Source organism: Panthera uncia, chromosome D1, assembly GCF_023721935.1.
Source record: "Panthera uncia isolate 11264 chromosome D1, Puncia_PCG_1.0, whole genome shotgun sequence".
NCBI classification, from domain to species: Eukaryota; Metazoa; Chordata; class Mammalia; order Carnivora; family Felidae; genus Panthera; species Panthera uncia.
Window position 1 is genome coordinate 51,812,519 of NC_064808.1, and position 16,616 is coordinate 51,829,134.

Consider the following 16,616-nt stretch of genomic DNA (forward strand, 5'->3'; position numbering starts at 1 on the left):
AGGCTGCTGGACTAGATAAATTCTAAGATCCATTTTGCCTGTAACACCAGATATTTTAGCAAAAGCTAATCTGGCCTTATGACTGAATCGAATTGTGAATTCAAGGAGTGGCATTGAGTTTTATTGTACATGGATGTTACAAAGTTGGGTTTTTCTGCTTTGTTTTGAACAAATTTGTGAAATTCATGACTTGATTGAGAATAAGGGCTTTGTGTTGGGTTGCATAGTTTTGCCTAGTGTTACTAAGTTTTTTTCACTCTAAATTATAACCTGAATGTTTTCTAATGTGATATTTTGGGGTCTTCCAGTTTTGTTTTCCATTTGTTGCCAGATTTGATTGTGATGATCTTGCCAGAAAACTTTTGCCCTAAAAAGGAGGATTGCTTCCACAAAAGACAGAGAGCAGCAGTACTATGGGACCAGCCAATAAATCTCAAACATCTCCAGACACCTTCTTGCTGATGGGCATCCCAGGACTAGAGCACCTGCATATCTGGATTGGGATTCCCTTCTGCTCTATGTACATGGTGGCTGTGGTGGGGAATGTGACCATCCTGGCCGTGGTGAGGGCAGAGCGGAGTCTCCATGAGCCTATGTTCCTCTTTCTGTGCATGCTCTCTGTCACTGACCTGGTCCTCTCCACATCTACACTGCCTCGCATGCTCTGTCTCTTCTGGCTTGGAGCGCGTGACATTGCCTTTGATGCTTGCCTGGCTCAAATGTTCTTCATCCATAGCTTTACTGCTATGGAATCAGGTTTTTTCCTGGCCATGGCCTTTGACCGTTACGTGGCCATTTGTCATCCGCTGCACCATACCACGATTCTCACCCATGCTCGCATTGCCAAAATGGGAGCTTCTGTGGTACTCCAGGGAGTGGCCTTCTTTTCCCCACATCCTATCCTGCTCAGGCAGCTGCCCTACTGCAGAACACGAGTCATTACCCACACCTACTGTGAGTTCATGGCCGTGGTGAAGCTGGCGTGTGTGGACACAGGAGCTACCAAACGTTACAGCCTCAGTGTAGCCTCTGTCATTGGTTCCTGCGATGGCTTTTTCATTGCTGTCTCTTATGCCCTAATCCTCCATGCAGTCTTTCGCCTTCCATCACAGGAAGCAAGTTTTAAAGCTCTAGGAACCTGTGGCTCTCATGTCTGTGTCATCCTTCTTTTCTACTCCACAGCTGTCTTTACCTTCCTCACTCACCGCTTTGGCCACAATGTGGCCCCCCAAATTCATATCTTTATTGCCAATATGTACCTTCTGGTACCACCTTTCCTTAACCCCATTGTTTATGGTATTAGAACCAAAAAAATTCGAGACCATGTCCTTAGTTCTCTAAAGGTAAAAGTCACTTGATTATCCTGGAATTGTTTGCAGAGATGGTATCATAATCAGAAGGGAAGTAGGGAAATAATTGATCCCATTTTCATAAATGACATGGAATTTTCTCCCACTGAAATCAGACACAGAGAAGAGTGACCACACATAATAGAAATTCCACAATTGTAGTGAAACTAGAGGGCATGAGACATTTTGTGCACACATGGATTTTAAGGAGCTTCCTTAAAGCTTTTTTAATTGGAAAGCAGTCCCCTTCTGCTCCTTGCTGCTACTGATCTGTGTTGTAACTGGGGGTGGTAGTTTATTTTGAAGTAGGCGTGATTTAAAAAAAAAGTGAAGAAGCCCATGAGAACCTCAAAAATTCCATGTAAAGTATTTGCAATTGAAAATTTAATGATCACTATCAATATTCTACAGAAGAGGCAATATAATAGGATTGATGTCTTTTTAATACAGGACATAGTAATTGTGTATTTTAGTCACAAGAATGGACACACACAAGACAAGTTGTCAAGCAGAAATGTGGAAAAGTTCAATAGTGCAATAATCAAGCCCACAGAATTTTTAAACATATTGCTCATAGAATATTCTGTCTCCACAAAGCATAACTTGTGCCTCATATTGGTTTGTTATCTAAACTAAGATTGGGTCTCTTAAAGATATTCTCTTTACCTTCATCACAAATTATCCTGAAACCAGAAACAACTTTATGCTTGATGGTATGTATCTACTTGGGAATTTGCCCAGAGCTTAGGCCCAAGCCCACTGAACTAGATACAGATATTACATGTGCTTGCTCAAGGAGGTATCTATCATTATAAATAACTCAATTAATACATTTTTAGTGATTATGCTCCTGGTGATAATTAAAAATAAAATTATTAAAAAAGATATAAGTATTTTACTGGTAAAAGTCTGAATATTTTCTCTTTAAAAAATATGATTTCTTCACTTCCTGGCTTGTACAAAATGGAAATTACTCCAGAGTCACTCAATAAACACATGCTGAATTTCCTTGAATTGATATTCTCTTTTGTGGTTTTCTAAAGTTCTCTTTTGTGGTTTGTAAAGTATTATTTGTATCTTCTTTCTTCTGTTTAGTATAGGAGCTTCTTAGAAGTAAATATCTGGGCCGCTTCTCTGTATTCCTTTTCCTTAGACTCTGTTGCAATGTTGTTCAAGCTTTTATAATTTTAAATTTGGGATATTTCAACAGTTGCCACTGATATGTTCAAAGCATTAGCTTTTAATTACTATGTCTAATACATCCTTTACATTGAGATCATAGTTATCCTCATAAAAATTTAGAAAACAAACAGAATTGGGGCACCTGGGTGGCTCAGTCGGTTGAGCGTCCGACTTCAGCTCAGGTCACGATCTCGCGGTCCGTGAGTTCGAGCCCAGCGTCGGGCTCTGTGCTGACAGCTCAGAGCCTGGAGCCTGTTTCGGATTCTGTGTCTCCCTCTCTTTCTGCCCCTCCGCTATTCACGCTCTGTCTCTCTCTGTCTCAAAAATAAATAAACATTAAAAAAAATAAAAAAAAAAGAAAACAAACAGAATTGATATGTCAGACCCATGTAAGCACCAGAATAGCAAAGCAAAACTTAATGAAATTCTTTTCTGCTCCTTCTCTTCTCATTCTTATATATGATTTGAACTGGTCCTGTTCATAAAGTCCCCCGCCTTCATTCAAACAATACGTCTCTCCATATCTTCATGTTTTGCTTAGAATGTTTCTCTCCTACCTATTGTCTTTGTCACCTGGGAAGAACTTAATTATCCTTCAAGATCCAGCTCTTGTTTAAACTCCCCCACCTTATCAGAAAGATTACGTTTCTTTCCTCAAGTCAAATTAACTAAAAATTCCCCCCACCTCTATTGTAAAAAATGCCATGATATGTTTTAGTTAAATTCTTAATATGCCTTTTGCCAATTAAACTCTTGGTATGGTTTGGGGTTAAGTGCACTGGCTCTAGAAGCAGAGTGCTGAGTTCATTATTCATCTCTGTCACTTTCTATCTGTGTGCTCACAGGCAAGTTGTCCAAACTTTCTGGACCTTGTTGTCAAAATTAATAAAATGAGGATTGTAAGATTTCTTGCCCCGTAGAATTTTAAGGATTAAATGAATGAAAGCATATAAAACACTTAACATAGTAAACATCGTGGATTATCATAACAAGTATAATTTTGTGTATTTATTATATGTCAGATTTGCAAGACATAGGTGTGCATTTATATGTATATATGTGTGTGGGTAAATGTATACATTGATATGTATACATGCAATTTAAATTATATAATTATCACCATAATCACTAGATTATTAGTCTTGATTTTACATATGAGTAATTTAGACTCAGAGAGATTAAATAATTTGCTCATAGTCACATATTGACTAAGTGGTATAGTCTGGATTTAAACAAAAATGACAGTAATTAATCCCACTTTAAAATCCATTTACTTTTATTTTATTTTTTTTTAATTTTATTTTAAATTCCAGCACAGTTAACACACAATGTTATATCTGTTTCAGGTGTACAATATAGTGATTCAGTAATTCTATAGATTACCCAGTGATCATCATGACATGTGTCCTCTTTAATCCCATCACCTATTTAACCCATCCTTCCACCCATCTCCCCTCTGGTAACCATCAGTTTGTTCTCTATAGTTAAGAGTCTTGTTTCTTGGTTTTCTTCTCCTTTTTTTCCCCTTGTTTGTTGTTTCTTAAATTCCACATATGAGTGAAATCATATGGTATTTGCCTTTTTATGACTGACTTATTTCACTTGGCATCATATTCTCTAGCTCCATCCATGTCATTGCAAATGGCAAGATTCATTCCTTTTTATGGCTGAGTAATATTCCATTGTGTATATATACCTCATCTTCTTTATCCATTCATCAGTTGGTAGATATTTGGGCTCTTTCCATCATTTGGCTATTGTAAATAATGCTTCTATAAACATAGGGGTGTGTATATCCTTTTGAATTAGTGTTTTTGTATTTTTTGAAATCCCACTTACTTTTTATCTATAATGCCTCCAAGTGTCCTGTGAACCTATGTGTTCAGTGAATGATTCTGAAGGAATGAATAAAGCAATAAGATGTTTGAATTCACATTTCCTGTATTTTAGAACTCCCGATCATGTGATAGTTGTAATTAAGGGACCTGCATTAAAGCCATAAGGATATCTTTCAATGATCTTTTTTTGTAAGATAATGGAGAGTAATGACAATGACAGTAGAGACAGATCTCTCCCAGTCTAAAGAGAAAAGACGTCTTAAGGAAACGTAAACTCTGAGACTATTACCATTATGTTGGATGTTTCGTGAAGACAAATTATTAAGTCTGGACCTTCTTGCTATATTTTTGTTATTTGGAGTACCATGAACCATGGAATTTAATTATAATATATCCCCTGACAAGTATCAGCATTGCTTACATGTTAGGTTTGGAAATAAAAACTAAGGAGTTATACTCACAGATTATATACCAATGGATGGCAAATAAGAAATGTCCAACAATAACAAACACAAAACTAAATCTAAATCTTCAAAGATTCTGAATTGAATTCTAGTTAAAGGAAGGAAGATATACAACTTATTCATATATTCATGCATCAAAAAATGATGGAGTGGCTAAAATGGGCCAGATTGTGCTAGGTTCTGAGGAGAGGTGAGCAAAACACAAGTCCATGTCTCAGGGACTTTACATTCTGGGGAAATGTAATGTGAAATAATTAAATGATGCTCAAATGCATAATTATACTGGATACTAAGGGCTGTCAAGTAGAAACAAAGATTTCTGTAAGTGCACATAACATGGGGTTTTGCTCTAGTCTAAGGGAGTCAAGGAAAGCTTCCTTAAAAATGATATTTGAGGGGCGCCTAGGTGGCTCAGTTGGTTGGGCTTCCGACTTTGGCTCAGGTCATGATCTCCAAGTCCGTGGGTTCGAGCCCCGCATCAGACTCTGTGCTGACAGCTCAGAGCCTGGAGCCTGCTTTGGATTGTGTGTCTCCCTCTCTCTGCCCCGCCCCTGCTCGCACTCTCTCTCACTTGCTCTCTTTCGCTTTCTCTCTCTCAAAAATAAACATTAAAAAGAAAATTAAAAAAAAAACATATTTGAATGCCAAGTGGGAGTTAAGCAGCTGAGAAAAGAAAGATCATGAAATGGGACTGGTGATGTTACAGGGAAAGAGAACACGATATGTGAACATGTGTGGGTGGATCTTTAAATAGGAAGTGGCACCATATGTTTGAAAACTTGGAGAGAGTCCATTTTGTGGGCTGAAGGACAGAGAGTGAAGTGAAGAGTGGATGTCTGGGGCTGAGGATTCTCAGTTTTATCCTAAAAATGAGAGGAAGACTCTGAACATTTTATGCACAGGAGTGACATCATGTTTGTGTTTTTAAAAGATCATTGTGGGGCATGTGGATAGCTTAGTCCATTAAGCATCCAACTTCGACTCAGGTAATGATCTCATGGTTTGTGAGTTCCACCCCACATGGGGATTTCTGCTGTCAACACAGAGCCCATTTCAGATCCTCTGTCCCCTTCTCTCTCTCTTGCACATGCACACTCTCTCTCTTTCTCTCCCCCTCTCAAAAATAAGGAAACATACAGGGAAAATAAAAAGACCATTGTGACTACAGTGAGGAAAATGTTTCGCGACAAAGAATGGAAGAAAGGAATGCAAAAGGCCTCTTAGAACATTATAAAAGTTTTTGAGGACAATATGATAATAATTTGATCCAAGTTGGTAGCAATCATGATAGAAAGAATTAAATTTATTTGAGTACCCTGAGTATACTTTAGGCTAGGAGAAAATGGCTTAATGAAGACTTTGACAAGCTCACAGGTTGCAGGACTGTTGGTTACCCTTCAGGTGTTATTATAGGCCTAGAGTCTAGAGTGGAGACCTGTGGGGGCAGGGGCAGAGTGTGTGCATTTATTCATATGTAAACATTGGAAGACCTGCAATTCACCAGGTACTGGGGAAATAACCATGAACAAACAAGATCCAGTCACTGTCATTAGGATCTTTATATTTGACCACCAGCAAAACAGTTAACAGATTTTCCCTCTCTTTACCATTTACTCTCAGATTGAGCTTCTGACTTCTGCCAAAGGTCTTTCTGAAACTCAGTCTCTCCTAAACCCAGTATTGTGCTTTTAAAAAAATTTTTTTATAGAGCTCCTCTCTTGTTCCTACTTTAATCTCACTCCTTTATGTTTCTTTTTATATATCTTACTTACCTAACAAGGGCCTTATTTAGTCACTTAAGATGTATTTCAGTGGATACATTTTTTGAAGCGTAACTAACATATAGTTATATTAGTTTCTGGTGTAGAGTATAATGATTCAGAAATTCTGGGAGCGCCTGGGTGGCTCAGTCTGTTAAGCGTCCGACTTCCACTCAGGTCATGATCTCACAATTAGTGGGTTTGAGCCCCAAATCAGGCTCTCTGCTATAAGCAAAGAACCCACTTTGGATCTTCTGCCCTCCTCTGTCCCTACCCCTCCCCTGCTTGGGCTCTCTCTCTCTCTGTCTCTCTCAAAATTAATAAATAAACTTAAAAAAAAATTCTGTACACTTCTCAGGGCTCATCAAGATAAGTGTGCTCTTAATCCCCCCCTTTTTTCCAACTTTTTGTAGATTTTAATTGCATCTAGGAAATCAAGACTCCTAATTTTAGTTTAAGTTTTGCTTATAGAGGCCCCAAAGTCACTGGAAATGAAAATGATTTCAACTATTGGTTTGGAAGCAAGCTGTAGCAATTTTAAAATGCTTATAGCTTCACACACATCTGCCTTCTGTTACTCCAGGTGTGCTTTAATTTCCATCCTAAATGATTCTCCAGCCCTTACTCTTTCTCTCTAGGGTTTCTAAACCTTATGAACAGTTAGATTTACAGTGCTCCTTAATATTGCTCTTATTCGTACGTGGTATCCTTAGTGATTGGCTCTAGGATTTGTTTTCCAGGATATCCAGGCTAAATAAGGCACTTTGCCAACAGAGAGGCCAGTAGGGATCCCCAAGGACCAGAACAAACAGCATAAATCTGCCTTTTATTCTGGTCATCAGCAGATCTTCCCCATACCTTCAGTAAATGAATGCTTTGCTGCTCCCAGTCCCACTGTGACTAGACTCACAACCATCTACAGGTACTACTTACTCTAGGAAAAGAGAGGAAAAGGAGGGAAAAGAGTAGAAAATCCTGGGATGCAAGGTCATGGAGGGAAAAAGAGATTCTCTTTTAATCCACCTACTACCATCACCAGCCCTTGTAAGGCCACGGTTGGAATCTACAATCTTTAGGATACCCAGTGACACTCTTTAGAAAATAAGTATATTTCTAATTTTTATGTCTAAATTGGTGGTGTCTTTACTTATGATTAATGTTGATATAGTTGTTCCTGGCAACTGTTCGTGATTGCTCAGACAGAACTTCACCATGTTGTTAAAACTCTATAATGTCCTAATGTCCCCATCACATGGAGAAATTTTATCTACATTATTCCTCATGGTTCATAATTCAATTTCTACCTGAAAAGTCCAATTGATAGTGAGTTTCTGGTGTCACAGGACTGTCTTTTCTATTTGAATTTGTGATAGGATCATTTCCCCTATTGGACTAAAATGCACCTTTTAAAATTTTTTAACATCCTTTATTTGGCCGGATACCTATTTCTGGTGACACTATTTTTTTTTTTTTTTTTTTTTTTTTGCTCTTTAGTATTTGAGGATAAAGTTATTTAGGGCCATCAAATATTCCTTTTTATGGTGTCAATTAAAGAGTATTCATTATCCTCGTTACAGTTCTTTCCAAGAAACAACCAAAAGAACATTACTTTCTCCATATCTCACTTAAAATTTGTACTTATAGAAAAAGAAGAAAATTTGCATTTATAGAATATCAAAACATTCGGAAAATTATGCCAGGATCATTGCATGTTTTATACAATATTGAAATTTAATCATGGATTTAATCCTCAATTCAAGCTTTGAAAGGTAAGCCTCATCCCAATTTTGAGATGAGGAAATGAGGCTTTGTCTTAAACAGCTTGATCAAGTCACTTAAGTGGCAGGACTGAGATTGTATCCCAGACATGTGTTTTCTCAAAGGCTTTGCTATTTTAACTATCCCAAGTTACCTTCGAGGAGGTCTGACTATCCTGTGGCTATCGTGTATTTTTGGCAAATGCAGTTGACACATGAAATACTTAGATCTCAATTTATGATGTATAAACATTACAGTAGTATGTTAGCAGATATGCCACTCTTATTGGGGGCTCTTCAAAATTTAAAATTTATACCTGAGACTGCTTCTCCCTTCTTCAGTGAGAGTAGCCTAGGATTATCTCCCTCCACACCTTAAGTAACTGAAGCTTTTGATCATTAGTTTATACAGTATAATTATGATTATCACCATAAGCTACTGGAATACCCAGCATTTTAGGTGCAAATGATGCTGTGATTTCAAAATGTCCCTTGTTTCTTTCTCCCTAGGAATCAGACTGTTAGGAGTTCAGATTAGGGATGTCCTCTTGCAACAACTCCATTCCTCAACCCTTGACATTTGTCCTGGCTGGAATTCCTGGCTTGGAATCTTCCCATGGCTGGTTCTCTGTGCCTTTTTTCTTGGTATTTGTCATTACAATGATTGGGAATGCCGCCATCTTATGCATCATCTGGGTGGAGAAGAGTCTTCATGAGCCCGTGTTTCTCCTCCTGGCCATGCTGTCTGTTGTTGACCTGTCCCTGGTCAGTGTCACTGTGCCCCGCATGCTAGGGATCTTCTGGATGAATGCCAAAGACATCAGCTTTAATGCCTGCCTCGCACAGATGTTTTTCATCCCTTCATTTTATGTCATGGAGTCTGGGATCCTCCTAGCCATGGCTTTTGACAGATTTGTGGCTATCTGGTACCCTCTGAGATATACGACCATCCTTGCTAACAACATACTTGTGAAGATGGCCCTGGCTGTCCTGACAAGGGCAGTGGCAGTGCTGACTCCAGCACCCATCCTGGCAAAAAGACTGGAAAGCTTCCAAACCCACATCATCTCTTACTCCTACTGTGCCTACATGGCTGTGGTACAGATAGCCTGTGGGGACATCTCCAACCACATTGTCTATGGCCTCATGGTTATTGTAACATCTGTGGGATTTGATTTGCTTTTTATCATTCTGTCCTATGGGCTGATCCTTCATGCTGTCTTTCGGATCCCCTCTTGGGAGGCAGGGGGCAAAGCTCTCAGTACATGTGGCTCCCATCTTTGTGTCATAGCTCTCTTTTATTCTCCTGTTGTCTTCTCTGTCCTGGCCCAGATTTTAGGCTACCATATGGCTCCCTATATCCGGATTATCATTGACAACCTCTACTTCCTAGTGCCTCCCATGGCCAACCCCTTGATTTATGGAGCCCGGACTAAGCAAATGCGGGAGCGGGTACTACGGATCCTCCGCTGTCATAGAAACTGAGGATGATATCTGAGGTGGACAGGATACCTGTGATATGGAGCTGGAAATCTTGTTAGGTTGAAGGTAGAGATAATGGCTGCCTGATTTCAGGCTTCCTGGGCAAAGGAATAGCAAAGGCAAGAGAAGGATTCGGTGAGTGTGGGCACATAATGGGGGGCATGTTCTCTCTGTCAGAATGTAGTTTTTATGAAACTCTCATGACCAGAACCTTCCCCAAATGTTTATGTAAGTTTTAAAGTAGGAGATATTTTGTTGTTAGTTCTATTATTTAATCCCATCAGAGAACATAAATTGTAAGCTCATTTTTTTTCAAATGATGTAAAAAATGAATTTAGTCATACATTCTCATGATCTATGGGCAAAAATAATTATCCAAATTTTTTGTTGATTCCATGATTTTTCTTCCACACCTATGTTTTCAGATATTATACCAACATAAAATTATATATCATAAAAAACAATCCTAATGGGAACAAACATGTATAAATATCTATGATCATGTCTGAGTAATGAGCTCATTTTTGGTCTGAATGGTTTTAATGCAGAAGAGTCATCTTTAGAGAGTTACTATTGGTGTCTAAATATGGAACCAATATACAATGGGTTGGAGTTGGTAGGTAAGTATTTTACAAAGGCAGCGGGGGGTGGGGGGGAAAGGCCTTTAACAAAGTTATTTTTTCACTAGCTTCATTTTCTCCCTTCCACCTACCTGACCTCATATACTTTCATATATTCAAGACACCCGAATTTGTATCTTAAATCATGAATTATGTCTGTGTTCCAGAAAAAAAAAAAACAACACATTATAATAGCCTTGTGAACAACTCTTCATATATACCCTCAACTTAAATCTTCCCAAACTAAACTCTTAGTCTCCTTCCTAGCTTGATTGTCCCTCTGCATTCCCCATTTTTTTCTTTTGACTTCAGTTAAATTAAATAAAAAAGCTTGAAATTACTTAGTTGTCTTTATTTCTTTTCCTTCATCCAACCAGTGACCAAGACATGCCTGCACATTTCCACTCTCTACTTCTCTACCTCATACTTTCATCAGTGTACTGCAGATTCTCCTAACTTTCCTATACCAAATCTCTCTCCTATCCAAAGTTGTTATTAGCACTGCAGCACGTCTTTCCCAAGCAAATATCTCATTTTGTCCACTTAAATCTCCAGTAGCCTATGCCTCAAGACAAAGTCTAAACTCCCCAGCACTCAAGTTATTGCTTGACTTGATGCCCATCTGCCTTGCCAGGTGCTTTCTTTTCACTAAATCATAATTAGGCATCAATCCAGCTAAAGCTGACTGCTTTATTTGAAAAGAAACAACACATTCCTTGCTACTTTAGCTCATTCTTAATGCTATTTTGGAGGCATTTTCACTTGGTCTTTCTTACTCAAAATTCTTCCCATCTCACACTTCAATTTGTTTTCCTTAATGCCTGCCTTCAGATGATATCACTCAGTCATTTTCTGTATTGCCAGACACTAGGTTTCCTTGATCCGGCCTATACTTCAGACGCTGGTCTGCATGCCTTCCCATTACCCTTACACTGACATTTCTTTAAGGGCCATGCCCAGAAACTGAATTTTTCACTGCACATAAGCAGATTGTAATCCTCCTTGTCTTAGTTTTTCAGAAACAGTATTGAACGTCAACTCATAAAACATGGGATAACCTATACATGTAAATCATACCCATCTTCCTATCTCTAATGTTCACAATTTAGATATCCCTAGGTCTAACTGGAACAAAATTACACAGATGACATTTATGTCGCACAAATGTATACAAATATACATGCTTTTTGTTTCATATACATGCTTACGATCATCTTATTTGTCTATAAACATCTCTTTCTCTCAGTCTCTCTCTGAAACATGCTATCATATTCATATTTGTACACGTTCATACACCATACCTGAGAAACGCAAGCATTCACAAGCACATATATGTACACGTGTATCTGACGTACATATTAATTACGTCCATAAATATGCAAAACCACGATTAAACTCCTTGCAGTTTGCCTGAACAAGTTTTCAGAGACCTAACTTTGCTCAGATAAATTAACGACTCCTCTCCGAATGCCCCTACCACATGCTGTTTATCATTATCTGGGACTCATTTTATGCAATACTTTCTATGTAAGCCTTCCTTGACCTCCCCTCTCTTCTTTTTCTCTACTCTCTATTGGGTTCATTTTCAGTGGTCTCCAGTGTCACTCAGTCCTCCCTTAATTGTAACACATGATTACTTCATATGACAATTGCCTCTTTACATGATCTTTTTCTACACTAAAATTAAATATATAATATTATAGTGAAATCTCTTCGACTCCATTTCTGAATATTATTTAGGGCATGTTCTTTCACCTTCAGTGTACCATTGGTGTTTCCTCAAATATAATTCCCCTTCTCAATTGTTATAATTAATTTAGCTAGGCTATAAACAACTCCCAAATTAAGAGTTTGGGATTGTTTGGGCTCAATACTCCCATTTCATTTTCTTTCATGGTTGCATGGCAAAAAGGGTTGCGTGGGGCTAGAATCTTATGAAGAGTCGGTGAGAATGGACATCCAATGTGGCTTCTTCATGGACAAGCCTGGTGCCATAGTGCTCCTCCCCCTAGGCTCTCTTTCCATAACATTAGCGTGGGTTTCTTACCTGGTGTTTCAGGGCTTCATGAGGTAAAGACCAGAAGCTGCTGGACCAGATATGGTCTATACCCAAGACTTAGACAGCATCACTTTTGTAGTATCTTATTGCTCAAAGCAGTCAAAGGATTTGACCAAATCAAGGGGTTGGAAAGTAGTCTCACTATTGATGATTAGATTGCAGAAAAACATTGAATTTAGAAAATACTGTTATAGCCATCTTTGACAGATCCAGTCTGGCATAGTTTCTTCTCTGTCTACAACAGTTCACATCCCTTTCATAGGCAGCATATACTTAACATCTCCTCTAAAATTCCAGGCCTCATCCTATTATGATATCTGTCCAGAATTTCATCATCTAAATCATACCCAGATGTAGGTGAGGCTTCAAAGGTTTGGTTCCTTAGATATAGTTCTTTGAGTACAATTTCCTTTTTCTATGAATATCTATTAACTGAAGAGATAAGTCTTCTGCCTCTTACACTGCCAACATAGAATGTTAGTACAGCAATTAGAAAACTGTAAAAACATTCCCATTCCAAAAGAGGAAGAAAGATGGAGCATGGGAGTCGCTGGTCCCTAGCATGCTAAAATCTAAGGCACACATTCTCAGCTTCTTGATTAATTTCTTACCCTGCTCCATGAGGATAATTCTGCTTCTTTGTGATTCTTGGCTTTACCTGCTGAGACCTAGACCCCGTACTCTGTATCATCACTCATTTTCTAAAAGAAGTGGACCACATTTTCATTTTATCTTCCTAAGCCTATAGTTTGGGGACTCCAGTGGTTCTTTTCATTTTGAGATGCCTGTGCTTTTCAATCTAACCAGGCAGTTCTTCTGACTAGTAAAGGATCTTGAAAATGCATACTTTTATCCAGAAGCTAGCTCATGCTTTAAGAGTATATAATGTCTAGAGAAAAAGTGAATGAGAAACAATTTTGTGTTCGAACTCAGAAATACCTGAGGCTTCTGTGGCTGTTATGAGTAGTGTTTGCAAGTTAAACACTTACTTCTTTAACTCATTTTTCTCTATACATATTTTATTACAAGTGGCATTGTCAACATTGTCTGGAAGTTTCCTTCATTTTTTATTTTCTACCTTAAAAAAAGTTCCACCATCCACAGATACCTTTATTCTCTGGTACACAATGACAAGTTTGTCATTCTATTTAATGCCTTCATTAACAGTCTTATTGGTATCCTTCAAGATTCTGTCTGTCCGCTCAAAGCCAGTGCTTCATATTCTAGGGGTTTCTGTTATTGCAGAATCTAGTTGTTAACATCATTTTTCATATGTATGTATGTATGTGTGTGTGTGTGTTTTATTGTTTATTTATTTTTGAGGAGAGGAAGGGGCAGAGAGAGGGGAACAGAGAATCTGAAGTGGGCTCCACGCTGACAGCAGCAAACCTGATGTGGGGCTCGAACTCATGAACCGCAAGATCATGACCTGAGCCGAAGTCAGACACTCAACTGACTGAGCCACCCAGGCATCCCTTTATATTTTAACTGGTGATGTGTAATATAACACTGCAAAACTTAGTGGCTTTAAATGGTATTTTATGATTTTTTTTTTCTCTCAAGGTACTATTGATTGTCTGGACTCATCTGTATAGTTCTCACTTGGGAGTCTCTCAAGCAGTTGCAGATAATGTTTAGAACGGGAATCTAAGACTGGGTACTCAAGCCTTCTTCATTCATATGTTAGGCATTGCAGTCTACCTCCACACTGACTCCTGTTCCATCGGATTAGAATTAGGTGGGTTCTTACATGGTGGCATGAAAACAGAAAAGGTTGTGGTATTAGTTAAGGTCTCTACCAAGACTTGGCACAGATTGTTTTCTGTTGTATTCATGGCAGATGAAGGGCCCTAAACATATCAGGGTATAGGGAAGAGTCCATTCTTGACTGAGGAGTGGCAAGAGCACATAACAGAAAAGTGTGTGATGTGGAAGATATGGTTATTAGCCATTCTTGGAAGATAGAATTTGCCACACTCAACTTTTCTTTCACTTCCATCATAAATGATTTTTCAGTTTCTACCTCTTCTCAATGGCTCCATATTATGTTCCTAAACATTTCTATCATTGCTCACCAATGATGATTTTCCAGTGCTTCCCATATTAGGTCTCATACATATGTATGTACATACATATGTACATGTACATACATACATACATCAGTCTACTCTCGATTTTGTGAATTAGTTTTATTCTCTAGAGATTCCAAGGCAGCCAAGGTGTTTTGGATACAGAGATTTATAGGGATTCATGACAGCCAGGGCACACCAGCACACATCTATTCCTTTCCAAGACAACATGCCTAATTCTATACAATAGCAATTTTCTTCCCATGACTCAAAAAATTAGCTTCCCTTCTGATTCCTGCTCCATTGAGAAAAGACTCTCAATCAACTCTAGTTTCTATTCCAGGAAAAAAAAAAAGTTGGATTGGGTGCAGTTATGGAATGTAAAGTCATATGGAAAAAAGAAATACTCAAATATTCTCACTGATTAAATACACCAACAACCAGTTGTTAGTTCATATGCCTACCCACTGAAAAGAATTATCATTCCTTACAGCTCTGACTCAACCCAATCAGTGGTACTTATAGCTGCTGTGATTTTCTTCTAATTCCATCTGCCGCATGAAGAATGTCGATCCATAGAAAGGATTGCTCAATTGCTATTTGAAAATCTCCTCTGATAGAGAGCTTCCTCCACATGCACACCTAATGGCACTATGTGGCATAATTTACATAATTCATACTATGGCATTGTGTTTCCCTCGAGTTCTTAGCAATAGTAAGCTCAAATTTACCTTTTTATCATCCACTCCTGAAATATATAAGATCTGGTGGCCACAAAAGAAATATGTTTTGTCTAGCGTATTCTTGCAATTGAAGTGACAGTTACCAGAGACTTCAAATTCTACTTTAATAAAGGTAAAAATTCAAAGTTCCTTAATAACATTAGTCACTTTCAATTCAATTACTCACAACAAATGTTTAGTTTGTAGATGACTTTCAAGGTTTTCCACCCCATAGGTAAGAAATAATATTTTTACTTTTTTAAAAAATGTATTTTAGAGAGAGACAGGGAGAGTGTGAGCCAGGGAGAGGGGCAAAGGAAAAGAGAGAATCTTTCTCTAGTCAGTGTGGAGCCTGATGTGGGGCTTGATCCCATGACCCTGGGATCATGACCTGAGCCAAAATCAAGAGTGAGACACTCAACCAACTGAGCCACCTGGGTGCCCCTATACTTTTTTAGTACAGATTAAGTGCAAGATTAAATTTTGCCATTTAACTATCTTATCACAATTGCAAAATTTATATTATTTTTTTTCATCAAATTGGGACATTAAAGCATAAACTTAAAACAACCATGTCCAAGGTCACCTCTAATAAACTCTGAATGTATCTCAGATATGTAGTACTTCAAAGCCTTTGATCTTTGGGTTATACCAGCTTACCTTCCTATATGCCATTATCATTTAGCTGTGTTTTCCCTTGTACCAAATACAGCTAGCATTTAAAGCTCCTTGATCTGACTGATGTCATCAACCAAGAACAATACTGTATTAATCTTTAAACATCTGGGGCACATAAAGTTTGACTCAAGCAGTTTGAAATCAACAAGAGAGAAGAAACATTTTTTTTCCAAAATATGACACCATTTTTGTTATTTTTAAAATGAAAACAGGGACTGTTGGTGGGAATGTAAATTGGTATAGTCACTATGGAAGACAGTATGGAGGTTCCTCAAAAAACTAAAAATAGAACTACCATATAATTCAGTAATCATACTTCAGGGTATATACCCAAGGGAAATGAAAATAGAATATCAAAGAAGTATTTCTACTCCCATGTTTATTACAGCAATATTAACAATAGCCATGATACGGAGACAATCTAAGTGTCAATCAGTGGATGAATGGACAAACACACACACACACACACAATGGAAGATCATTCAGCTATGAGAAAGAAGGACATCCTATTGTTTGTCACAACATGGCTGGACCTTGAGGGCATTATGTTAAGTGAAATAAATCAGAAAAATACAAATACTATATGATATCACTTACATGTGGAATCTATAAAGGCCAAACTCATAGAAACAGAGT

General features: G+C 38.1%; 2 protein-coding genes across 2 annotated transcripts; both read left to right on the forward strand.

Moving 5' to 3' along the window:
• The first annotated feature begins 413 nt into the window (after positions 1-413).
• Positions 414-1,530, forward strand: LOC125916772 (olfactory receptor 52D1-like). Its single transcript, XM_049623070.1, has one exon. It carries the CDS (start codon positions 414-416, stop codon positions 1,356-1,358), a length of 945 nt encoding a protein of 314 aa, XP_049479027.1. The 3' UTR covers positions 1,359-1,530.
• Positions 1,531-8,890: 7,360 nt separating this feature from the next.
• Positions 8,891-9,868, forward strand: LOC125916783 (olfactory receptor 52D1-like). Its single transcript, XM_049623078.1, has one exon. The coding sequence runs from the start codon at positions 8,891-8,893 to the stop codon at positions 9,833-9,835; it is 945 nt and encodes a 314-aa protein (XP_049479035.1). The 3' UTR covers positions 9,836-9,868.
• The last annotated feature ends 6,748 nt before the right edge of the window (positions 9,869-16,616 follow it).

What these genes read in the sequence shown, in the direction of transcription:
- LOC125916772 (XM_049623070.1), top strand. Translation starts at nt 414, where the DNA reads ATGGGACCAGCCAATAAATCTCAAACATCTCCAGACACCTTCTTGCTG.
- LOC125916783 (XM_049623078.1), top strand. Translation starts at nt 8,891, where the DNA reads ATGTCCTCTTGCAACAACTCCATTCCTCAACCCTTGACATTTGTCCTG.